A 25,974-nucleotide genomic window follows, 5' to 3' on the forward strand; every position below is an offset into this window, starting at 1 on the left:
GAGAGTGTTGTGAAAACACTTTCTGGTGTTTCAGTGCATGTAAAAGGCAGCATCAAAACACAAAAGGAATCTTTTGGCAGAATGTTGTTTTCAATTTCTAATTGGTTTATAGCATAAATATTGATTGTTGATTTTCAGTTTTAAAGAAGACACTGGGAAATAAATAGTTTTAGGGTAGACTTTGTCATTTATTATAGGCCACAATTGCCATTGTGAGATCATAAATAATGTTACAATCAAAATGTTTAGGGCTATGTAAGTTATAGCAGAGGGAACATGTGTAAAACGGGCCTTCTTCACTGGTATTCGTGTGAGGAGGTGGATGTGAACCCGGGTCTCCTTGTTGTCAAAACACTGACTTATTCCATTTAGCCAGTCTTCGGACTGCACTGTTGTGCTGAACCACCCTTGTTACACTGAGCACATGGGGCCTGATTCAGACTTGAGATAAGTAGACTTAACATAATAATTAATAAAACATGGACTTCAATTAGTGTTAGATCAACTTATCTTAAAGGGCAATCTGCAGTAGCTACATCCGTTTTTGGACTTATACATTAATGGTATGTACCCATTGATTCTTGAAGAATATAACTTATTGTCACGGTTTCTGCCGAGGCTGCTCCTTCTCCTTGTTCGGGCAGGCTTCGGCGGTCGTCGTCTCCGGAGTACTAGCTGCCAAGGTTCGGTGTTTCTGTGTTCTTTTGGTTTGGTCTGTTTTGTACACCTGTTTCTCATTTTGTCTTGATTATGTGGCCTTTAAGTTCTCGTTGTTTCTGTCTTGTGGTTGTGTGTAGTTGTTCGTTGTCAGCAGGTGTTTTCATGTCTAGTTAGTACTCATTTTTGTCTAGTGAGTTCCGCACTGTTTGTGCGTGTTTAGTATTTACGCTTGGTGCGTTATTTTGTTCTCTGTGACGGCGGCGCTTTTTTTGCCGTTCATTCCTGTGGACTTTATTAAAGCTTTTTGGACTACTTCTGCATCCTGCATCTGATTTCCACACCACCCCTACGCCAGCTCTGACAGAACTACACACCAACTCATGGAATCAGCAGGAGCAGCAGCAGCGACCGAGTCATGGGAGGAGCGCGTCCATGGACAGGATGTCAGGATTGCCCAAATCACCGACGCTCTTCAGGGAGTCATAAACACCCTGCATCGCCTGGAGACCAGTTGGGCACCTACGCCTCCTCCCACATTACCACCAGCACCGGTCAGTCCATTAGTCCACGCTCCGGAACCCAGTGGGATTCGGCTCTCGCTCCCGAGGGCGTATGATGGTACCGCTGCCGGGTGTCAAGGTTTCCTCCTACAAGTTGAACTCTACCTCGCCACCGTACACCCGGTGCCCTCGGGACACGAGAGCGTTTCCGCCCTCATCTCCTGTCTCACCGGCAAGGCGTTGGAGTGGGCCAACGCCGAATGGAGGAGAATAGACCCCGCGACGATCACCTATGCGGAGTTCTCCCGTCGCTTCAGGGCGGTATTCGATCATCCACCTGAGGGGAAGGCGGCGGGAGAACGTCTATTCTACCACCGACAGGGGAAGAGGAGCGCCCAGGAATTTGCACTGGAGTTCCGGACTCTAGCGGCAGACGCAGGGTGGAATGAGCGAGCCCTCATAGACCACTTCCGCTGCAGCCTACGGGAGGACGTCCGTCGTGAGTTGGCCTGCAGGGACACCACCCTCACGTTCGACCAGTTGGTGGATATGGCCATTCGCCTGGACACCCTGCTGGCCACCCGCGGACGTCCTGAGTGGGGGCCGTCCATTCCACCCTCCAGCACCTTCGAGCCTAGTCCTATGGAGCTCGGGGGTGCTGGCGCTAGAGAGGAGAGGAAAAGGAGCCCCAGGGGGACCAACCCCTGTACCAACTGTGGCCGTGGAGGACACACTGCGGCCAGGTGCTGGGGGGGGTCTCCTAGGGGAAGAGACGGCAGGTCACGCACTGGGGAGTCCTTCCAGGTGAGTAGGTGCCCCACTTACCCAGAGCTCTCTGTTGTGCACCTAACCATACCTGTTTGCTTCCCACAGGTTGCACCTCATTCCCAGCATAAGGCGCTAGTAGATTCAGGCGCAGCTGGGAATTTCATAGATCGGAGATTTTGTGCAGAGTTAGGGATTCCCGTCCTGCCTGTCAACAATCCTTTCCCTGTACATGCTCTAGATAGCCGTCCGTTGGGATCGGGGTTAATTAGGGAGGTCACAGCTCCACTTAGGATGGAGACAAAGGAGGGTCATGAGGAGACTATACAGCTATATCTTATAGACTCTCCTGCGTATCCGGTGGTGCTGGGGCTTCCCTGGTTGATTACCGATAATCCCTATATTTCGTGGCAACAGAGGGCTCTTAAGGAGTGGTCTGCTCAGTGCGTTGGGCGATGTCTGGGCGTTTCCGTAGGGGCGACCTCGGTGGAGAGTCCAAACCAAGTGCCCGCATTGCACATTCCCCCCGAGTATGAGGATTTAGCACTTGTGTTTAGTAAGACAAAGGCGACGCAATTGCCACCACATAGACAGGGGGATTGTGCGATAGACCTCCAGGTAGGAGCTGCGCTTCCGCGGAGCCATGTGTATCCTTTGTCTCAAGAGGAGAAGAGAGCTATGGAGACTTACATAGCCGAGTCTCTGAGACAAGGATACATACGGCCCTCCACTTCCCCTGCGTCCTCGAGTTTCTTTTTGTGAAGAAAAGGATGGAGGTTTGCGCCCGTGTATTGATTACCGCAGTCTCAATCAGATTACTGTGAAATACAGTTATCCACTCCCTCTGATTGCGACTATGACGGAGTCTTTACACGGGGCACGGTTCTTCACAAAACTAGACCTCAGGAGCGCATACAACTTGGTGCGTATTAGGGAGGGAGACGAATGGAAGACAGCATTTAGTACCACCTCGGGTCATTACGAGTATCTCGTCATGCCATATGGGTTAATGAATGCTCCTTCAGTCTTCCAATCCTTCGTAGATGAGATCTTCCGGGATATGCAGGGGCAGGGAGTGGTTGTGTATATTGACGACATTCTGGTGTATTCTTCTACTCGAGCCGAGCATGTAGCCCTGGTGCGCCGAGTGTTGAGGAGATTGTTGGAGCATGACCTATATGTCAAGGCAGAGAAATGTCTGTTTTTCCAGGAGTCTGTCTCCTTTTTGGGTTATCAGTTGTCTGCGTCAGGGGTTAAGATGGAGGTTGACCGTGTGTCGGCCGTGCGTAATTGGCAAACTCCAACTACTGTTAAAGAGGTGCAGCGGTTCTTGGGCTTTGCGAATTACTACAGGAGGTTTATCCGGGGTTTTGGACAGGTGGCAGCTCCCATAACGTCTCTTCTTAAAGGAGGTCCGGTGCGCTTGCAGTGGTCTGCTGAGGCGGATAGGGCTTTTGGGAGACTGAAGGACCTGTTTACCTCGGCGCCGGTGCTAGCGCATCCGGATCCCGCGCTACCATTCCAGGTCGAGGTAGACGCGTCTGAAGCCGGTATAGGGGCCGTGCTCTCGCAACGGTCTGGCACGCCACCGAAACTCCGCCCCTGTGCTTTTTACTCTAAAAAGCTCAGTCCGGCGGAGCGAAATTATGACGTGGGGGACAGGGAGTTGCTAGCCGTGGTCCAGGCTCTAAAGGTGTGGAGGCATTGGCTTGAGGGGGCTCAACACCCTTTCCTCATTTTGACCGACCACCGTAACCTGGAGTACATCCGGGCAGCTAGGAGACTGAACCCTCGCCAGGCTAGGTGGAACATGTTTCTGGCCCGGTTCGTTTTTTAAGATCACGTACATCCCTGGGTCCCAGAACGGTAAGGCAGATGCTCTGTCCCGGCGGTATGACACGGAGGAGAGGTCCGTTGAGCCCACTCCCATACTCCCTCCGTCGTGCCTGGTGGCACCGGTGGTGTGGGAGGTCGATTCCGAGATCGAGCGGGCGTTACGCACCGATCCTAGCCCTCCACAGTGTCCTGCAGGTCGGACGTACGTTCCGCTCGAGGTTCGGGATCGACTGATATATTGGGCTCACACGTCACCCTCCTCTGGACATCCAGGGATTGGCCGGACGGTGCACTGTCTTAGCGCAAAGTACTGGTGGCCAACGTTAGCCAGGGATGTGAGGGTTTATGTCTCCTCCTGCTCGGTGTGTGCCCAGTGTAAGGCACCCAGACACCTTCCCCGGGGTAAGCTACAACCCCTGCCCGTTCCACAACGACCCTGGTCTCACCTATCGGTGGATTTCGTTACTGACCTTCCCCCCTCCCAGGGAAATACCACCATACTGGTCGTTGTGGATCGGTTCTCGAAGGCCTGTCGTCTCCTTCCCATGCCGGGTCTCCCCACTGCCCTACAGACCGCTGAGGCACTATTTACTCACGTCTTCCGGCATTACGGGGTCCCCGAGGATATAGTGTCTGATCGAGGCTCCCAGTTTACCTCTCGTGTCTGGAGAGCGTTCATGGAGCGTTTGGGGGTCTCGGTGAGCCTTACCTCGGGGTACCACCCGGAGAGCAATGGGCAGGTAGAACGGGTGAACCAGGATGTGGGTAGGTTTCTGAGGTCGTATTGCCAGGGCCGGCCGGAGGAGTGGGCGAGGTATGTTCCCTGGGCCGAGATGGCTCAAAACTCCCTTCGCCACTCCTCTACCAGACTCACTCCTTTCCAATGTGTACTAGGATACCAGCCGGCTCTGGCACCTTGGCATCAGAGCCAGATCGATGCTCCTGCGGTGGATGAGTGGATACGGCGCTCGGAGGAGACATGGAACGCTGCTCATGTACATCTGCAGCGGGCCATCCGTCGACACAAGGCGAGCGCCGATCTCCACCGCAGTGAGGGACCGGTGTACGCACCGGGAGATCGAGTCTGGCTCTCGACCACAAATCTACCCCTCCGCCTGCCCTGCCGGAAGCTGGGTCGGCGGTTTGTGGGGCCTTTTAAAGTCCTGAGGAGGTTGAACGAGGTATGTTACAGATTACAACTTCCTATTGATTACAAGAATATTAACCCCTCGTTCCATGTGTCTCTCCTCAGGCCGGTGGTAGCTGGTCCACTCCAGGACTGTGAGATAGCAGAGACTCCTCCGCCCCCGCTGGACATCGAGGGGGCCCCGGCGTACACTGTCCGGTCCATCCTGGATTCGAGACGCCGGATGGGGGGTCTCCAATATCTCGTGGAGTGGGAGGGGTACGGTCCGGAGGAGCGGTGCTGGGTGCCGAGGAGAGATATCTTAGACCCGTCTCTTCTGACTGAATTCCATCAGGGTCATCCCACGCGCCCTGCTCCGCGTCCTCCTGGTCGTCCCCGAGGCCGGGGTCGGCGCACGGCTGGAGCCGCGCGTCAAGGGGGGGGTACTGTCACGGTTTCTGCCGAGGCTGCTCCTTCTCCTTGTTCGGGCAGGCTTCGGCGGTCGTCGTCTCCGGAGTACTAGCTGCCACCGTTCGGTGTTTCTGTGTTCTTTTGGTTTGGTCTGTTTTGTACACCTGTTTCTCATTTTGTCTTGATTATGTGGCCTTTAAGTTCTCGTTGTTTCTGTCTTGTGGTTGTGTGTAGTTGTTCGTTGTCAGCAGGTGTTTTCATGTCTAGTTAGTACTCATTTTTGTCTAGTGAGTTCCGCACTGTTTGTGCGTGTTTACTATTTACGCTTGGTGCGTTATTTTGTTCTCTGTGACGGCGGCGCTTTTTTTGCCGTTCATTCCTGTGGACTTTATTAAAGCTTTTTGGACTACTTCTGCATCCTGCATCTGATTTCCACACCACCCCTACGCCAGCTCTGACACTTATAAATGTCTTATGAGCTTAGTTCAACTGTAGTACCCTATCAGAACCCAAAATATAAGCTTGTCTTACTCCAATGTTTGTAAACAAAGAACATTACAAAGAAAATGTAACAAACTCTGTATATAAACCCTGTAAAACATGGTTAAAACTATAATTTTGATGTAATGGATGGTCACTCCTTGCATACACAGCTCTGTCTATGAATTTGAGAGTGGTTATGTTTCTCCAGCCCCATCCCTCAGCTTTTTAGTGAAACCATGGCGGGGTAACATTTTGTTATTGTTTCAACTGCTGATTACCACTCTAAGTCTGAATAGGCCAAAATATAATATTTTTATGTGAAATTCCACCTTTATTGTTTCTGTGCTTTTTTTAGACAGATTAGAAACCGGAGACAGAGAATGAGTGAAAGTTGGACAGGCGGAAGTGGGAAATTAACTCCCGACTGCTGGGGCAGTAAAATTGTAAATTTATTTGAAATGTTATCCACTCAACCACACAGCCACATACCGTCTGAGGAACTTGGGCTCCAATATCAGAAGCAAAATGTGAACTTCAAACATTGTGTTGCCATACCGTTCAGAATTCACCCAGTCTGAGGCATGGATGTGTAGTGAGGGCATTCGTGGCAGGTGTGCCCTCTAGCAAACTCTATGGTGAAGTATAAAAAGAGGCACATTTGTGTGCACCTCCCCTGTATTCGGGTCCTTCACAAACCAGGCAGGTGAGAGCAGGGGCGTCATGCACCCAGAAGTAAACAAGTAGTAGTAGTAGTAGTAGTAGTAGTAGTAGTAGTAGTAGTAGTAGTAGTAGTAGTAGTAGTAGTAGTAGTAGTAAGTAGTAGTAGTAGTAGTAGTAGTAGTAGTAGTAGTAGTAGTAGAGTAGTAGTAGTAGTAAGTAGTAGTAGTAGTAGTAGTAGTAGTAAGTAGTAGTAGTAAGTAGTAGAAGTAGTAGTAGTAAGTAGTAGAAGTAGTAGTAGTAGTAGTAGTAGTAGTAGTGCCTAGAATGCATGGGTGATTCACATTGTACTTTGTGAACAGAGGACATCCATGAAGGAACATAAATAACTTCAGTGGGGTAAGGAAATGTTCGGCCTATAATTAGATAACTACAAAATGTATAACTAAAACATACATTTTATTAGCTAGCCAAAATCGAGCTGCTAAAGTTATCAGGTGGTTGGTTTTGGTCTGAACATTTCTAGCTAAGCTTAGCTGACATTAGTTGCTAATTGCTAGCCACAAGATTGTAAACATTTTCAGGTTGCAGTTGTCTGATATGTCACTCGTACCTATGTTTTACAAAAAAAATTTTAAACAGGACAAATCTAAGGGGGCACATGCCCTTGTACCCCCTATGGGCATGACGCCTCTGGGTGAGAGCACACCAAACGGGCAGATGAAACTCTCCAAAACAATCCAAGAAAGTATGTGTCAATGAAAACGTGAGAACACAATGTTACCACATTGAAGAAGGAAAAAGAAAAAGGAATTCAGTCAGCACATAGTTTGAGCGTTTTGTTTTGTGTAGCATTTTGGCCGTTAATGCTAATAGTCAAACAGCCATTTTGATTCATTAATCAGTTTTCATGATGCTATATGTAGTTATTAATTGACACGTCAAGGTTTGCCCCTTTCGTGCAGTTGTTTTTTATACAAATTAAGGCCTGATTTAGTTAATATTGCTGGCTTGTTTGCCTACTACCTTTGTGAGCTTTATCTATTGTTTGATGTGTGACCCACATGTTATATGCTACACTAAATACCACTGCCAAATTAGCCTGTTCTAGCATTGGCCTACCACGCCACATGTTATTGCATACTACTTTTGACATTCATATGGTTATCTTGTTGCTATATTTGCATAGCTTAATCATGTAGGCATTTTGCATATTTCTATTAATGTTTAATAATTGTGTTATGACGATCTGCTTTGGAAAAATATAAGATTTCTAAGTAGCCAATGTCACTAGGTGAGTGGAAGGTAGCAATTAGACTTGTTCTTTACGCGCCTCAAACGTAGCAATAGTGGTTACCTTGAATGAATGAATGTTGATCCGTAGAGTTGACTGTGGCAATCCTTTGTATCTTGTTTGGTGTTTCTTGCGTTTTCTTGCGTTCATTTGCATTGGTTTGATTGCGGTAAGAACCGTGAGCTCTCCCACCATCCACGTTCAAACACCTGTGTGTTTATAGATCACCTAATGTGTGTTTACCACCACCATTTATCTCTACCTAATGGTCTGGAGTGTAATTGCCCGAATATGACCATAATACAAGATACACCCAAATTGGCTCCAACAAATTGTATACTCATATTGCAATTTCTTAATATTATAGCATAATTATGCACTCATGTACTATCATTATTGTTTGTTATTATTATCTATTTCTCTGTCTCCCTGCAGAAAACCATACATACATATATACATACATACTACGTTACCCACTGGCTGACCAATCCTAACCAAAGCCAATCAAGACAAGAATCACAGACTAATGCCAACTGAACTGTCAACTGTCAATCATATCATCTAACTCAACTGTACTGTGATTCAATCCATCTGAACAACCTTCCATGCCATGTACCATCATCTGAATATAAAGACTCAGGTCAGAAACATTAGCATAATGGATGACTGGTAGATGATATTGAGCCCTGGGCTGAAGTTTGTCTAAGTTCTACTGCTAACAGAACATACGGCTGCTATTCGTAATAAAAACAAGGACCTCATTCATATTGCGCGCCACTGCATCGAAGCAAACCATGGCTCACCTTCCTCCCTGCGCATTGTAGCCATAGAACACGTCCACATTTCACCAAGAGGAGGTGACATCTTACTTAAAGTAAAACAAAAAGAGGCATTCTGGGAGTACCCGTTAGACACCGTGGATCCTAAGGGGCTAAACAATGATTTTTCACAGTCCCCGTTTCTATAATGTTGTTGCCTAACGAGACACATGATTCTTCTTATTAGTATTACTTTGTGCTATAATTTGCCATTTACCTTGAATCACGTTAATATTATTTTCTTACATTGTTGTGTCTCAATGGGCCACTAGGCTATAAATAAGAGCTAAGTGCAACGGTCAGGTCACTCTGAGGAAGACGTCAGCTTGACGTCGAAACGTCAGTTACCTGTTCTCGTCCTGTACAATGGATTAAAGTTAGCTAAATCAATCAATCGCAACCTTTGTTGAGTGCTCCAACTCCTTTCTGCCTCAAATTAGTCCTATTGGAAGTTTTTCTTGGAAAGCCCTTCTCGCTACTGCTAACAAGTTTTGTGTAAGTGCTACTGCTAACATTAGCAGTCATTGCCTGTATTTATTTACCATGAGTGTGAAATATAATGCCATATTTCTGTTGATTTGGAAGAATATTAATATGATAAATACCTTACATATCAATATACAAATGTGAAAGACCTGTTAATTTTTTGTCATTTGATAATTTGCAAAGAAAAGCATTTGAAGCTTCAAAATCATTTCTTGAAAAAGTGATTTTGTACTCATGAATTATTATCCTGGACACATTTATTAATTTATGTTTTCACAAAACTATATTTTCTTGTGTCCTTTGTTTGAGCATACTACAGTACATTTGACTTTTTGGAATTACCAATGTGTCACGCCCTGACTCAGGGGACGCTTAAATGTTGAGTCAGGGTGTGTATATTCTTTGTTGTGCGTTTTCTATGTTTATTATCTAGTATGTGTATTTCTATGTTGGCCGGTGTGGTTCCCAATCAGAGGCAGCTGTCGCTCATTGTCTCTGATTGGGGACCATACTTAGGCAGCCTATTGGCACTGTCTAGTTGTGGGAACTTGTTCCTGGTAAGGTATGTTGTGTGTTCTACCTTGGACTTCACGTTTCGTTTCCTTTGTTGTTTTGTCGTGGTGTTTAATAGTTTAAATAAACATGTACGCATATCACGCTGCGCCTTGGTCTGACCCGTCCTTCAACGAACGTGACACAATGAGGAGTTTATAAACACACCATATAAGAGTAGGGAATATACAATAAGAGGAGGGACTCCCATTTAGAGTATTTGGAAACTCCAGAAGAAGGTATCTAATTCTGCACTACACAGGACTCGAAACACCAGGTGTTTTCAACCTTTTCCGGGTTTGTGCTCCCAGACTCTGGCAAGGGGTTGCACAACTCTTGATTGTGTGGTGTTACAACACACCATGTTGAGAACACCTCAGGATGAATGTTTCAGTACATCTTAAATCTGCCCCAATATCCTCACAACCATGTGTTTCAATACTTCAAATTAAGGTTTCGTCTCCTTTTAAGGTGGTGACAGCTCAGTTGCCACTAGTTTTAGTGTTACATTTTAACAGTGTACTACTCCTACAAGGTCGACTGCGCCCCAGGACTGGGGGTCCCCACCTGTGGGGAGTACGTCTCCTCTGGGATGAACTCTGACCTTTCTGACCTCTATACGTCCCACAACGCCCTCAACATAGCTCATATCCGGATGGGCCGGCCCCTAGGAGACCCCTTGGCCTTCATGGTGAAGCAGAGGGATAATGGTCACCCTTCGTCTCACTGCCCTCAGTGAGCTGTGATCAAAGCATATGCACTGTAATGCATTGTAAATCTTAGCCGGCATATCCAACCAGATGCACTGTAAACCTAAGGTTGCCAATCTAACCTTAATGCATACCATTTCTAACCTCTTGCTCTGAATCTGAACCAGAAAGCATTTTACTTCGGCCATTAAAAGAAACGAACCAACAACAAGAAAATCAACAAAAAACATCCAAAGTATATCCAATATATTTCTGAAGGTAATGGTTTATTTAAATGTAAAAACATTTGAAGCTAATTTGACAAGGGTACAACATACGTTTGAGCAATGAAACTCAAGTTGTCAGCCTTCTGTTTTCATTCTCTCATGACTGAGCAATGTTGTTTGTGCTACCAATGCAATAACAAGCAACCTGATTTTTACATTTTCAACTGGTAGTCCAGTACATTTATTACATCGGCTTTTGTGTTATATTCAATGGAAGCAATTTTTCTCTAAATATATAATCATTGAATACATTTGACATAGAACTTTTACTACAGTTGGTGTAGCCTACTTTGTTTTAAAGACATTCATAACCAGTGTTGACTGCAACTCTTCATCAACAAACTGGACCAGTTCAATGACAAACTGTTAAGATTATTTTTCATTGATATATTATATAAGAAAGTGATTAGTTGTTTATGGAATATATTTGGTGGGAACTACTTATACAGTGAGAGGCATCAAGATGATTGTGTGTGTACTTCAGGTTACAGTATTGTAAGTAAGTACACAATCTAATCTAAATATTAAGCTACTACAATAGTACTGATATTTCACAGGGACAGTAACGCAATATAATATTTAATCTCAAAGTCTCTTTGGAAAGTAAAATGTTTTGAAAATTAATTTTAGTCTCAGAGAACACCACAATTTTCAAACATAATTGTTTCTCAACACTTTCCTGAATCACTTACAGTAAGTGTAAGTAAAAAAAGGTCAGACCAATGCTTGATTTTACCAAACCCAATGAATGTTACAGAAAAATGAAATATAAATGAAATTCTCCACATAAGAACCCAAACAATAAATGACTGCTAGTAAATCATACCCCAAAAAATTAGATAAGAAATATTCTCTGTAAAAATAACCATTATTGTAATGTGGCAGATTCTCCAAAAAATGTGTTGACTTCAAGAGGCAATATTCTGCAGTTTAAAGTGGCAATCAGCAGTAAAAACAATAACAAAGGAACTCCCCGCCCCTGGTTTGGTAAAAAGCTGAGGGATGGGGCTGGAGAAATGTACCCACTCTCAAATTCATAGAAAGAGCTATGGATGACCATCCATGATATCAAAATGATAGTTTTAACCATGTTTGAGGCTATTTAGTGTTTCTTTACATTTTCTTTGTTTACAAATGTTGGAGTAAAACAAGATTATATTTGGGGTTCTGATGGGGTACGACAGTTGAACTAAACTCATGAGACATAAGTTACTATATATTCTTCAAGAATCAATGGGTACATATGATGATTAATTTATAAGTCCAAAAATGGATGAAGCAACTGCTGATTGCCCCTTTAAAGCATTGGAAAACAGATTCCTCATTGATTGTTGTCAGTGCCTACCAAGTAGACACATCAAGTTCAAGGACTGATGTATCTTTTTGCGAATTTCTTTCAAGTGATGCAAAAACAGAGTAAGTGACAAGTAGTGGCACAGTGTATAACAGATTATCATTCCAGCCCCCATTCCATGGCTCTTCATTTTACAGAATATTCTGCTCATGAAGCAGATGGCAAGGACCACGTCTTGATTGTGAAAATGTACATAAACAGATTTAGAATCATTCATATTTGAAATCTGACATTAAATCTGACATTTATTCTTGCAGGTAATGTCTTTTGTTAGACTATGGCCCGACAAATCATTGTTCCTTATATTACAATTCCTCTTTGAGGTAGAGGCTCTCAATTGATGCTAAAAGACTCTTTGAGGCTTTTTTCTGCCTGTTCCTTTGTGATCAATTTCCAGGCAGGTGGTGTTATTGCTGGGAGTGCGTCATACTTTTTGGCAAATTCCTTATTGAATTTTGCCATCACATATTTCCAGTAGTCTGATGCCTCGATGCTGGGATCGGCCGGGATATGCCAGTTAGGGAAAATGTCTCTGTACTTTTTGTAAGGATGGTATGTTTGATTCGTCTCGTAGCATATGAATTTTTGCTCACTGAACACAGAGGAGGAGCAGATATCAGTCACGAGTTTCCTTGAGTGCTCAAACCTGTACTGGCCCAGACCCTGTGGTCTGTGTATTGAGGCACAGTGGTCTGTGTGGGCCTCTCCTCCTGCCTCGCACGGTGCCTTGCAGAATGGACACTGCTTCCCGCAGCCAAACACTCTTTTGAAAAGAACATTCTGTGGTTTAATCCTCAATTGTTCTAGTTTCCTCTGTGCATCCACTCCCTCTTGGAACTTGATCCTCAGAGATTTTTCCATTTCTTCAACAGATGTTTTGAGACAGTGGGCAAACTGCTCTTGTTCAGCATTATTGAGGATCATGAAGGCACTCAGAGCATCCTTGGGAATGACCAGTGTATCTCCAAGCTCCCTGCAAATGTTCTGAATTAATTTCTCAAAGTTGCTGTTTTTGTTGGTTTGGGCCTTTGTTATGGCATCTGTTATTTTCTTGACGATCGCTTTCAGATGTTTGTCTTCCAACTGAAACATTTTTTGCCCCTTTGAAAAGCGCTCCTTGATTTGACCAAATATCCAATTCTTGACAAACTTTTCATACGAACAAATGTAGCTGTCATAGTTCTCAAAGTTGAATTCTGAAAGCAAATGTTTCAAGATTGAGTACTGGAAAAATGCACGAGTGCTGAATTGAAGGGCATTTTCTCCTGTCAGCATTTCATCAACGATATCTGGACCCAAGGAATGGGCAACACTTTCTTCCAGTGCAGGTCTGAGGCAGAGGCAGGTGAATTCTTCTGCTTTTTTCTGACACTGGTCTCGTTCATTGAACAAGTCCTTGAAGTCAGAGCAGTACTTGTCTTTGTACAGATCAAGGCATCGGCGTGGGTCATTGACTTGTATGAAATGATCATGCATTTTCTGAAATTCCCTGGCTGCAGCTCCACAGATATGTAGTTTTAGTAAGACTTCAAATTTGACATCAGTCTCAAGATCTTTGCTGGCTTTTAATCTTTCATCAATCATGTTTAGGATTTCCAGAATATAATTATCATGGTAATCTGTTTTCCTTTCCACCTTCTCCAACACAAATTGTCTGCAAGTCTCTATGAGGTTGTCAGCCATCAACTGGGTTTTCTGTGTGTGTTCATCCAAGTGAAACCATTGTTTTACTTTCCCTATAAACCCATCAGAAGGGACTTTGAATGGCTCTTTTCCAAATTGTTCCAGCCTTACTCTAGCTATCATTTCATTCACAGAACTTCCCTTCCGGGTCAGGTTTGAACGGAGCTGGCGAAAAATCTTTCCACAAATGTTTTCACTCTTCAATCCTTTGAAGGACAACTTCCGCACAGTTTCATTCCACATCTGATCAAAATCTCTCTCTAGCTCCCTATCCGATTTCTCAGATTTGCTCTTCCTGCATTCATCAATTAATCCCAGCACATTCTCTTCCAGTCTTGCTGTGTGGGTCTTCTTTATTGTGTCCAGATTGTTCATTCCCTGTCTGATCTCAGCAGCTGCTTCAAGTTGATTCAGCACAGAGTTCTCCATTTCTCGTCGAAGGCTTTTTGCACTGTTGGAGAAGACCTCTCTGTATCCCTCCACTAGATGCACATGGCCTTCTGTTTGTTCATAATACTTTGTCAAGTTGTCAAGAATGGTCTTCTCCCATTTGGAAAGCTCAAGCAAAGCTTTGTTTTTCAATTTGCCAATCAAGTCTTTCATGTCTGATGCCTCAGATTTCACAGTGATTGTCCCAAAGTTGGAGATCCTTGTTTCAGCATTTGTTACCCAAGTGTACATGTGCTTTTTGAATGACCATTCCCATTTGTGGAACTCAGTGCACAGCTTCATGTAGGCATCAGCCACTAGACTGTTTCTGAAGCTGAAAATGAAGTTTTCATACTTCACAGCATTCCACAAGCTTTTTGTCCACTCCAGAAACTCTGTTATGTTGTTTCCAGAGGCCTCACATTTCTCCAAAACTTCAATCATGTTTTTTTTAAACTCGTAGACAGACTCACTGTACCCAGCGTTGACAGGTGCCATTGGAGGGCTACCGTGCCAAAGTCCAGGGATGTACCAGTTACCAGTCTCTGGGTTGTATTCCATTACATCTGTGAAGATCTTGTTATCTTCTTTGCTTTCCATGCTGGCTGCTGCCTGGGTCATCTCGTTCAATTGCTCCAACAGTAGTTTCCGGTCTCTCATGTTCTTGTCGTGTGCCGAGACATCTGCCACATTCTGGTGGACAAATTGACACTTGGGCTTCTTTCCCACCTCTTTCATCCGGAGAAAAGCATGGACAACAATTTGAAGGATGTCCTTCATCTCGGTTGAGTTCTCCATGGCAATGTTTATTATTGTGACATCACTCAGCCCGACAACTAGTGTGGCTAGCTCATTGTCGTGCTCATAGCTGTCATCCAGCTGTGCCAGCTCTGGAGACTTCAGTCCTTCTGTGTCGATGATCACTACAAAGTCGCAGTTCAGCTCTTTCTTGAAGTCGTCTTTGATTTTGATGAGAAGCATGAAGGCCCCTCTTGTGCATCTGCCACTACTGACTGCGAACTGCACTCCAAACATAGTATTCAGTAGAGTGGACTTTCCCGTGCTTTGAACACCTAGAACGGTTACCACCAGGATCTTGTTCTTTGGCTGCACCAAGACATTGAGCTGATGCAGCACATCACTCACCCATCTCAGAGGTATGTTGGACGCATCTCCATCCACCAGCTCCAGAGGAAACCCATCCAGAAGCAACTCAGCACATAGTTTGGGCAAATGCTGCAGTTGTTGCCTTGACTCTTCAGTTTCGCTCAGTAAGACCGCAGATTCGTACAGTTGACCCATTTCCCGTAGGAAATGTTCCGTTCCTAAAGAACTGTTTGAAATCTGTTTATCAAGGTATGCAATTTCTTCTTTGTTTTCAGATGTGTTCTGAGACTTTTCTTTGTACAGCTCCCTAAGGCCAGAAAGGTTTTTACGAGACAGATTGTCCAGATTCATACGCATCCATTTCAAAAAGTAGGACCTCTCTAGTCCTGTGCTTGATATTGCATTTATGAAGCAGGTCATTGCCTCTGACATGTCATACCTCCTTTGCTGTTCCCTAAGTTGTCTTTTTTCTGTTTGGAGTTCACTTTTGTACGTCTCAATGTTCTTGTCGCCAGCTTTCTGCAGTCTGCATTCCTCTTTCTCTAGACGTGCCAGCTCCTTCCATATCTGCCCTTGCAAGGGAAGCTGTCTTTCCTTATACTGTGGTGTGTCATGAATTTTTGACGTGATTGCATCCGCATTTTGCTTGGCACTCTGACATTCTTGGCAGTCCTCATCAACCAAGATCCCAAGCTCGTGTGCCACTTCAACCATCTGCTCCAATGGCATTCTGGACTTTGAACTCTTGATCACCTCACCAACTGTGTTTCGCAGGTTCTTCACAAAGTCTGCATCATTCATCTGTTTGGTTTTCAGGATGACGTTGCTTTTCTTCAAGTTCAACTCTGCTGCTGTTTTCTTTAAAGCAGCAATGCTGAAGCTCTTGCTCTGTGGGTTACCCACCAGAAACAGCTGTGCCTTGGTGTGTTGGCTGGTCAGTAGCTTGTACTTGGTGTCCAGGTTGTCAAAGAATACAAAGACTGCTGCAGAGGTCTGGCAAAGAAAGGAATATTGTGTTTCAAAAGAACTGATGTCCCCTCTCAGATTGGTTACAGCAACAGCTTCACCAAAAATATCAATGTTTTTTTTCCCACTTGGGAGGTACCAGCTTATTTCAACCAATCCATTTGATATCCTCCTTGGACTATCACCGCATTCCATGTCATGGTGGACAAACGTGTCGTGATACTGTTGGGGATTACTCAGTAGCTTGTTAAGAATCTGTGACTTGGACAGAGAGCACTCACCCAATCTGACAAAAGAGACCATAGGGAGGTCAGAGAAAACAATCCTGTCTTCAACAAATCCTCTTGGGTCTGCCAATGAATGAGGTCTAAACTTTTTGACAATGTCTCGCATTGCCCAAAGCATGAGCATACACTGTTCTGTCTCACAATTGGGGAGAAGCAGGGGCACAGAAAACTGACACATTGACATTTTCATGACCATCTCTTGCTGCAGAAAACTGTTAGAGCACAGAAAGAGAGCAGTAACAATGTCTAAGGGGTTTACCATATTACTAGAGTCCAGGTTATCAACAAGATTCTCCAGATCTAGGTCTATGTTGCAAAATGAAGCATCACAACTTGCCTCGCCTCCTGATGTGGTGCATTTCACACTTCTAGCAGTTACATTAACCATCATTAACCTTTTTAGGAAAATCCATGGCAGGGCTGAGAGAGTCTGAGCAGGTTCATCAGTGACGGTCTTCTCATCGATCTGCAGCACGGTGCTCAGGGTGAGTTTCTCTGTGTAGTGTTGTTCCAACCCCAGGTCCAGCAGCAAGCTCTCCAGGTGGGTTTCTGTAGACGAAAAGAGAACAGTTTCAGATTTGACCTCCTTGGTTGTCAATCAATCCATTGGAAAACATCCTCCTGTCACAGTCACACAGGGAAAATGTAAAATTCTTAATACACTCACTTGTGCGGGCATATGTCACAGCCGACTTGCTTTGGGTCCCGTTCTTCAGCACCGTAGAAACGTGGAAGGAGTACTTGACACCTGGAATCAGACTGGAAATTGTCAGGGTGTTGGATTCTGTTGTTATCTTCTGGACTTCCTCTCCGTCACAGGAACAGGTCACGAGACATGCCTTAATGACACCAACCGGTTTGTCCCAACTCAGAGACACTGATTCACTGCTGACATTATCTATCTTTATCTTTTCGGGTGGCACAGGTTCTGCAAAAAGGACAAAAAAGGACCCAATCAATTATAACTGGAATAATGAAAACACAAGTGAAACATTATTCTCCCTGTAATGCAGCAGGTCATGTTTGAATCAAAGCACTTACTTGTATACATGGACAATGTGACCGACGCTCTCTGATTCCTATCGTCAGTGAACGATGTGACGCTGAAAGTGTACTCTGTCCCCGGGTCCAGGCCTTCCACCTCTGTGCTGTTGGAGCCTTGGATGGACAGGATCTCTCTCTGGGTGTCGCAGGAGTAGGTCAATTCGTACCTCTGTGTCTGGTCAAAAGGAAGCCAGCTCAGAGAAACAGAGTCACTGCCAACATAGTGAACTGTTATATTTCCAGGGGAGGAAAGCTCTGTGGAAGAGAGCAAAAAGTTATGTTATTAATAATGTTTAATCTCTGGGAAAAGAGTTGTAGCAGCTAGGGATTGGCACAGTTATTCAAATATTTGAATATCCGAATGGACGTTAGTATTCGATTACTTGTGTGAATGTTCATTTTTGGAGAAAATGAATTGTAGGCCTATTATAACAATGTAAAAGCTTTGTTTTATTAGAAATAATTATATTATCATCGTGACATTGTTACACACAGGGATATACCATGACATTTGAAATTCTTGATTTAATAAAACAAGTGACTATACATATTGAAGAGTTTTCAACACAACTGTCTTTTCAGGCATGAAAAGGTTATAAATAAATGCTATTATACTGCATCATCCCTACTGTTGTTATGCTAGTAGTGAAAAACGGATACAACCTGTGATGGTTATTAACAAATACAACCAAAGAAATTGGTGGGTAACTGCTTATGGCTGTTCGCAGTGAATAAAGTAATGCTCCCTATATTTTCAATGCACTTTTCCGTCATAGGTGGTTAAACTCCTGCACAAAATACAAATAATTTATGCGCGTTTATTCTCAACTACACCACTGGTTACAACAACACAATATAATTACAACTCCCAAATATGCATACAGATGCAGTGTTTTCATGTGAATGGAAAGAAACTGATATTGACTTTATGAAATTATAAAGTATACTCTAAGGTTGCCAATAACTCAGAGATTCAGTATATGTAAATTATATACATTCCTCTAATATTATTGAAGCACCTTCTACAGCAGCATCCATATGTTGAGCTGGCTCTGCGTCCAGACCGTCAGCTTGTACTCTCTGAGATGTGTCCTCATCTTCCCCAAGGTATAAGTCAAGGAATTGATCACTTGCATCATGAAAGTCCTTCAAATGAAAAGAAAAATGTTTACAGCTAGAATGAAAGGTTTTATCCTTTGAAATTTCAGTCAATTGAATGATTTAAATGTTTCCCCACATTGCAAATTGCAAAGCAATTTGCTTAATAAAAGAGGACACATTTTAAGGACAACTACAGAAAGTATTCACACCCCTTGGCTTCTTCCCCATTTTAATATGTTACAAAGTGGGATTAAAATTAATTTAATTGTCATTTTTTGTCAACGATCTACACAAAATACTCTGTAATGTCAAAGTGAAAGTAAATGTTTAACATTTGTAAAAATAAATACAAAGTAATAATAAATAAATATATATATATACACTGCCGGTCAAAAGTTTTAGAACAACTACTCATTCAAGGGTTTTTCTTTATTTGTACTATTTTCTACATTGTATAATAATAGTGAAGACATCTAAACTATGAAATAACACATATGGAATCATGTTCTAACCAAAAAAGTGTTAAACAAATCAAAATATATTTTATATTTGAGATTCTTCAAATAGCCACCCTTTGCCTTGATGACAGCTTTGCAAACTCTTGGCATTCTTACAACCAGCTCCACCTGGAATGCTTTTCCAACAGTCTTGAAGGAGTTGCCACATATGCTGAGCACTTGTTGGCTGCTTATCCTTCACTATGCGGTCCGACTCATCCCAAACCATCTCAATCTGGTTAAGGTTGGGGGACTGTGGAGGCCAGGTCATCTGATGCAGCACTCCATCACTCTCCTTCTTGGTAAAATAGCCCTTACACAGCTTGGAGGTGTGTTGGGTCATTGTCCTGTTGAAAAACAAATGATAATCCCACTAAGCCCAAACCAGATGGGATGGCGTATCGCTGCAGAATGCTGTGGTAGCCATGCTGGTTAAGTGTGCCTTGAATTCTACATAAATCACAGACAATGTCACCAGCAAAGCACCCCCACACAATAACACCTCCTCCTCCATGCTTTATGGTGGGAAATACACATACGGAGATCATCCGTTCACCCACACCGCGTCTCACAAAGACACGACGGTTGGAACCAAAAATCTCCAATTTGGACTCCAGACCAAAGGACAGATTTCCACCAGTCTAATGTCCATTGCTCGTGTTTCTTGGCCCAAGCAAGTCTCTTCTTATTATTGGTGTCCTTTTGTACTGTTTTTTTTTGCAGCAATTCGACCATGAAGGCCTGATTCACACAGTCTCCTCTGAACAGTTGATGTTGAGATGTGTCTGTTACTTGAACTCTGTGAAGCATTTATTTGGGCTGCATTTTCTGAGGCTGGTAACTCTAATGAACTTATCCTCTGCAGCAGAGGTAACTCTGGGTCTTCCATTCCTGTGGCGGTCCTCATGAGAGCCAGTTTCATCATAGCGCTTGATGGTTTTTGCGACTGCACTTGAAGAAACTGTCAAAGTTCTTGAAATGTTCCGTATTGACTGACCTTCATGTCTTAAAGTAATGATGGACTGTCGTTTCTCTTTGCTTATTTGAGCTGTTCTTGCCATAATATGGACTTGGGCTTTTACCAAATAGGGCTATCTTCTGTATACCCCCCCACACACACCTTGTCACAACACAACTGATTGGCTCAAACGCATTAAGAAGGAAAGAAATTCCACAAATTAACTTCTAAGAAGGAATACCTGTTAATTTAAATGCATTCCAGGTGACTACCTCATGAAACTGGTTGAGAGAATGCCAAGAGTGTGCAAAGCTGTCATCAAGGCAAAGGGTGGCTATTTGAAGAATCTCAAATATAAAATATATGTTCATTTGTTTAACACGTTTTTGGTGACTACGATTCCATATGTGTTATTTCATAGTTTCTATGTCGTCACTATTATTCTACAATGTAGAAAATAGTAAAAAATAAAGAAAAACCCTTGAATGAGTTGGTGATCTAAAACGTTTGACCGGTAGTGTATTTATCTTGCCATAGATTTCCAAGTAGATATAAGCCAAAACTGTAACTCGGCCACTCAGAAACATTCACTGTCTTCTTGGAAAGCAACTCCAGTGTAGATTTGGCCTTGTGCTTTAGGTTATTGTCCTGCTGAAAGGTGAATTCCTCTCCCAGTGTCTGGTGTAAAGCAGACTGGAGCAGGTTTTCCTCTAGGATTTTGCCTGTTCTTTTGAAATAAATAAATTAGGCCCTAATCTATGGATTTCACATGACTAGGAATACAGATATGCTTCTGTTGGTCACAGATACCTTTAAAAAAAGGTAGGGGCGTGGATCAGAAAACGAGTCAGTATCTGGTATCTGGTGTGACCAGTGCGACACATCTCCTTCGCATAGAGTTGATCAGGCTGTTGATTGTGGCTTGTGGAATGTTGTCCCACTCCGCTTCAACGGCTGTGCGAAGTTGCTGGATATTGGCGGGAACTGGAACACACTGTCTTACACGTTGATCCCGAGCATCCCAAACATGCTCAATGGGTGACATAGTGAGTATGCAGGCTATGGAAGAACTGGGATATTTTCAGCTTCCAGGAATTGTGTACAGATGCTTGCGACATGGGGCCGTGCATTATCATGCTGAAACATGAGGTGATGGCGGTGGATGAATGGCACGGCAATGGGTCTCAGGATCTCGTCACGGTATCTCTGTGCATTCAAATTGCCATCGATAAAACGCAATTGTGTTTGTTGTCCGTAGTTTATGCCTGCCCATACCATAACCCCACCGCCACCATGGGGCACTCTGTTCACAGCATTGTAACAGCAAACCGCTCGCCCACACAATGCCATACACGCGGTTGTGAGGTCAGTTGGAAGTACTGCCAAATTCTCTACAACGATGTTGGAGGTGGCTTATGGTAGCGAAATGAACATTCAATTTTCTGGCAACAGCTCTGGTGGACATTCCTGCAGTCAGCATGCCAATTGCACGCTCTCTCAAAACTTTAGACATCTGTGGCATTGTGTTGTGTGGCAAAACTGCACATTTTAGAGTGTCCTTTTATTGTCCCCAGCACAAGGTGCACCTGTGTAATGATCATGCTGTTTAATCAGCTTCTTGATATGCCACACCTGTTAGGTGGATGGATTATCTTGGCAAAGGAGAAATAAATGCTCACTAACAGGAATGTAAACAAATTTGTGCACAGAATTTGAGAGAAATAATCTTATTGTGCGTATGGAAAACATCTGGCATCTTTTATTTCAGCTCATGAAACATGGGACCAACACTACATGTTGCGTTTATATTTTTGTTCAATGTACTTTAGTGACTTGTTGCATACAAGATGCATGTTTTGGAATCTTTTTGTATATGTCTATTCTTCTTTTCACACCATCAGTCACAACAGTGTTTTTGATCCATCCTCAGTTTTCTCCCATCACAGCCATTGAACTCTGTAACTGTTTTAATCACCAATGGCTTCATGGTAACGTCCCTGAGCAATTTCATTCCTACAGCTCAGTTCAGAAGGACGACTGTATCTTTGATGTGTCTCGCTGGTTTAATACATAATCCTCAACATAATTATTAACTTGACCAATGTTAAAGAGATATTCAATGCCTGATTTGTTATTGTTACCCATCCACCAATCACTACCGTTCTTTATGAGGCTTTCGAAAAGCTCTCTGGTCTTTGTAGTTGAATCTGTGCTTGAAATTCAATACTTGATTGAGGGGCCTTACAGATGTTGTATGGGGGGACAGAGGAAGGGTTAGTCGTTCCAAAATAATGTCAACCCCTTTTATTTCATACAGAGAGTCCATGTCACTTATGATGTTATTTTTTAAGCCAAATTTACTCTTGAACTAATTTAGGCTAAGGGACTGAATACTTATGAAACGACTACATTTTAGTTATCACATTACAGAATATTTTGAATAGATTGTTGACAAAAACGCACAATTAAATCGATGTTAGTCCCACTTTGTAACACAATAATATGTAAAGAAATCCCTGCAAGGTCACTTGTGGCTCAGTTGGTAGAGTATGGTGCTTGTAATGCCAGGGTTATGGGTTTGATTCCCATGGGGGACTAGTATGAAAATGTATGCAGTCGCTCTGGATAACAGCATCTGCTAAAATATGTAAAGAAATCGAATGGGTATGAATACTTTTGCAAGGCACTGTATATTTATATTGAGCTGAGAAGGTTATTGATTCTGTATGATAAGTTATACAACACATTTCTGTCTGCAAAAACCTGTGTGTGAAAGAGCAACAGCAAACCCTACCTCTTCATCTGAGGAACTGTCCATTGGCAAGGTGTCTTCAGCCGCCCCACTCCTACCCCGGTCATAGGTCACATCTTTCAGACTGCCTGGCTCTGCAATATGTTTGGGATAATACATTAGATGAGCTTATGTTACAATGCTAATTAAATACATGTTGCAGCACATCAAAAGGATGGGGGAACATTATCAGATGCTTCATTTTCCATTATAAACTGGGTGGTTCGAGCCCTGAATGCTGATTGGCTGACAGCCACGGTATGACAAAACATTTATTTTTACTGCTCTAATTATGTTGGTAACCAGTTTATAATTGCAATAAGGCACCTCAGGGTTTGTGGTATATGACCAATATACTACAGTTAAGGGCTGTATCCAGGCACTCCTCGTTCAATCGTGCGTAAGAACAGCCCTTAGCCGTGGTATATTGGCCATATACCACACTCCCTCAAGCATTATTGCTTAATTATATCTCACCAAAGAGAGAAAGCACTAAACCTCATTCTGACAAGTGTTCGTGATACAGCCCCCACTCCTCCCTATGCACAGACAATGGGCCAATAGATGATAGGAATAAGTATATAATAATTGTGCCATTTAGCAGACTCTTTTATCCAAAGCGACTTACAGTCGTGCGTGCATACATATGGGTGGTCCCAGGAATCAAACCCACTATCCTGGCATTGTAAGCATCATGATCTACCAACTCAGCTACAGAGGACCACCCCTTGACACTGATCTAGGGTCAGATTCAGATTAGTTTTTTCCCCCAAACAAGGTTAGACTATGTTGATCCTAGATCAAAGACTAAGAACAGGTTCTACCTAGAGCATAGTTTATCAGTTACCTAACATGAAAATCCCTGGGCAATAGTGGACAGGGCCAATCACTTTGCAAGGAAAATATTTTGGCAATGACTCCTTTCACCAGATTTTACTCCCTTGATAGGTTGTAGTTTGTGGGAATACAATACAGATTTCATTATGATTAATTTAATTAAAATGTTATAAGATATAGACAAGTAAAATATCATATTCATAAAATGAAATGATCAAATGCCCAATTTTCACGTTTTTATGATATACTTTTTTGTAAATGTATTCAATCTACTTGTGCAAGTGAAGAGATTGTTGTTTGAATGAATACCGTTTTCTATTTTGTAGTGTATTTTGTCAATGATTGAAAAAAAATAGCCCTACAGCCGACATGACTCATCATCACTCTTTTTAAAAAAGGCCCGAGGCTACCTACCTCTCTCTTCCTCGACGATTGGGTTGCATCTCAAGCAAAACGGCTGTCCCTCCTCACAAAGCGTGTGACATCGAGGACACTTCATTTTCAGAAAATGTCTGCCACAACTGGGCATCAATACAAATATGTACGAAACAGTAAAGTGAAATGTTGTACTAATTTAGACACCACATAGAATGAATTTAAAAAATGTAGCAATGCCGCATTATCGGATCATGAGAATGCTGAAAAGAAAAACGAAGTATATATATTAGGCTACCCTATCAAACATTGGCATTCGAAAAAAGTATATTAGCCTACAACCACCTTAGTGTATAATAAGCTAATGTGATATTAGATTTACAATTTCGTAGGCCTACAGTTTGTATAAACTTTCACTTCGTTAAAATAAAGATAAAAACATAAGTTGCCCTGTGATTTAAGCTATTAGAGAGTTTGATAAGCAAAGTTTGAGACACGACTTACCTGTATATCACACTGCAGGATAATCAAATGTTCCAGCTACTAAATTATTTTGGGATGAACCATGTGTAAGAATGAATCTGTCTATTGTGCCAGACTGACAACATTCATGCCATCACATTTTGAACATGTTCAGTAGTTCACTGTATTCACATATAACTTCAGCCTACACTTTATTAGAATGTAATTAACGTTAAAAAGAAAAAGAAAAATGTATATAGCATCACTTGGTTATCATTTGGTTCAGTCCGTGTACACTTTTATTTCAGTTTCATTTCACTGAAATGGTAAGAGATAGATCAGGTTGAGTTTCGTTTCGACAATGCAGACTGCTGAAAGTTTTGGCACGGATTCAAGAATGGTCTTGAACATGAATGAACATTTAGCAGACCAGTTGGTGTATTGGTTAATACGTGTGTGGCTTGAATCCGAGCCATTGAAAAAAAATGTAATGGCAAATGTTCTCTACCTAGCCAATAAACTTGGAAAAATAGGGCTCAAAAGTAGTATGGTGTCAGACGCAGCCATGTTTAATTGTATTGTTTTACTGTAAAGTGTAGAACGACCTCATGGGAGAGTGCAATGTCCAGCCCGTCATAGAGTGGTCTCACGACAATGTTTTTATCATTTGTACCCATTTTTCTCCTCAATTTCATGATATCCAATTGGTAGGTACAGTCTTGTCCCATCGCTGCAACTCCCGTACCGACTCACATGAATCATGACAGCCCAGACTGGTCTGCTAGACTAATGTAAACCTTTACTATGGTTACATTTGAAAAAAATATATAATAATAATAATAATAATAATATTAATAATAATAATAAAAATGCCCGTACTGCTCCTCTCCTCTCTACCTAACTTCCCCTCACAGTCCCTTCAGTTTCCCTTAAATCCCGTTAATTTGGATGCTCAGCCTACCTTAGTTATCCCCCACCCACCGTAGCCCTGCAATTCCCAACCAATCAGAGCGCTTGGAAATGCGCATCTGGACACTGAACCCGCCACTCAGGTCAGAGTGTTATTGTCGTCGGAAGGGAGAAGATGCATGTTTCTGATGACTTTTTATTGTTGACAGCAGATGTAACTCTGGGTCTTCCATTCCTGTGGCGGTCTTGCACTTGAAGAAACTTTCAAAGTGCTTTACATTTTCTGTATTGACTGACCTTCATGTCTTAAAGTATTGATGGACTGTCATTTCTCTTTGATTATTTGAGCTGTTCTGGCCATAATATGGACTTGGTCTTTTACCAAATAAGGCTATCTTGTGTGTACCCCCCTACCATGTCGCAACACAACTGATTGACAAACTCATTAAGAAGGAAAGAAATTCCACAAATTAACTTTTAAGAAGGCACACCTGTTAATTGAAATGCATTCTAGGTGACTACCTCATGAAGCTGGTTGAGAGAATGCCAAGAGTGTGCAAAGCTGTCATCAAGGCAAACGGTGGCTGTTTGAAGAATCTCAAATATAAAA

The 25,974-nt window shown here is 42.9% G+C and overlaps 1 protein-coding gene across 1 annotated transcript; it reads right to left on the minus strand.

Moving 5' to 3' along the window:
* Positions 1-11,791: 11,791 nt before the first annotated feature.
* On the minus strand, positions 11,792-24,251 carry LOC123482985 (interferon-induced very large GTPase 1-like). Its single transcript, XM_045212243.1, has 6 exons — positions 24,033-24,251; positions 22,785-22,876; positions 18,454-18,580; positions 17,432-17,689; positions 17,058-17,318; positions 11,792-16,939 (listed from the first exon to the last, which is right to left on the minus strand). Exons 1-6 carry the CDS (start codon positions 24,145-24,147, stop codon positions 12,252-12,254), a joined length of 5,541 nt encoding a protein of 1,846 aa, XP_045068178.1. The 5' UTR covers positions 24,148-24,251; the 3' UTR covers positions 11,792-12,251.
* Between the last annotated feature and the right edge of the window lie 1,723 nt (positions 24,252-25,974).

This window comes from Coregonus clupeaformis, unplaced genomic scaffold (assembly GCF_020615455.1).
Source record: "Coregonus clupeaformis isolate EN_2021a unplaced genomic scaffold, ASM2061545v1 scaf0001, whole genome shotgun sequence".
NCBI lineage: Eukaryota > Metazoa > Chordata > Actinopteri > Salmoniformes > Salmonidae > Coregonus > Coregonus clupeaformis.

Coding starts and splice junctions, on each gene's coding strand:
- LOC123482985 (XM_045212243.1), bottom strand. CDS start 24,147: ATGCCCAGTTGTGGCAGACATTTTCTGAAAATGAAGTGTCCTCGATGT. Junction 22,877..24,032: donor AATCGTCGAGGAAGAGAGAG/GTAGGTAGCCTC, acceptor AACATATTGCAG/AGCCAGGCAGTCTGAAAGAT. Junction 17,690..18,453: donor TATGGATGCTGCTGTAGAAG/GTGCTTCAATAA, acceptor TCTCTTCCACAG/AGCTTTCCTCCCCTGGAAAT.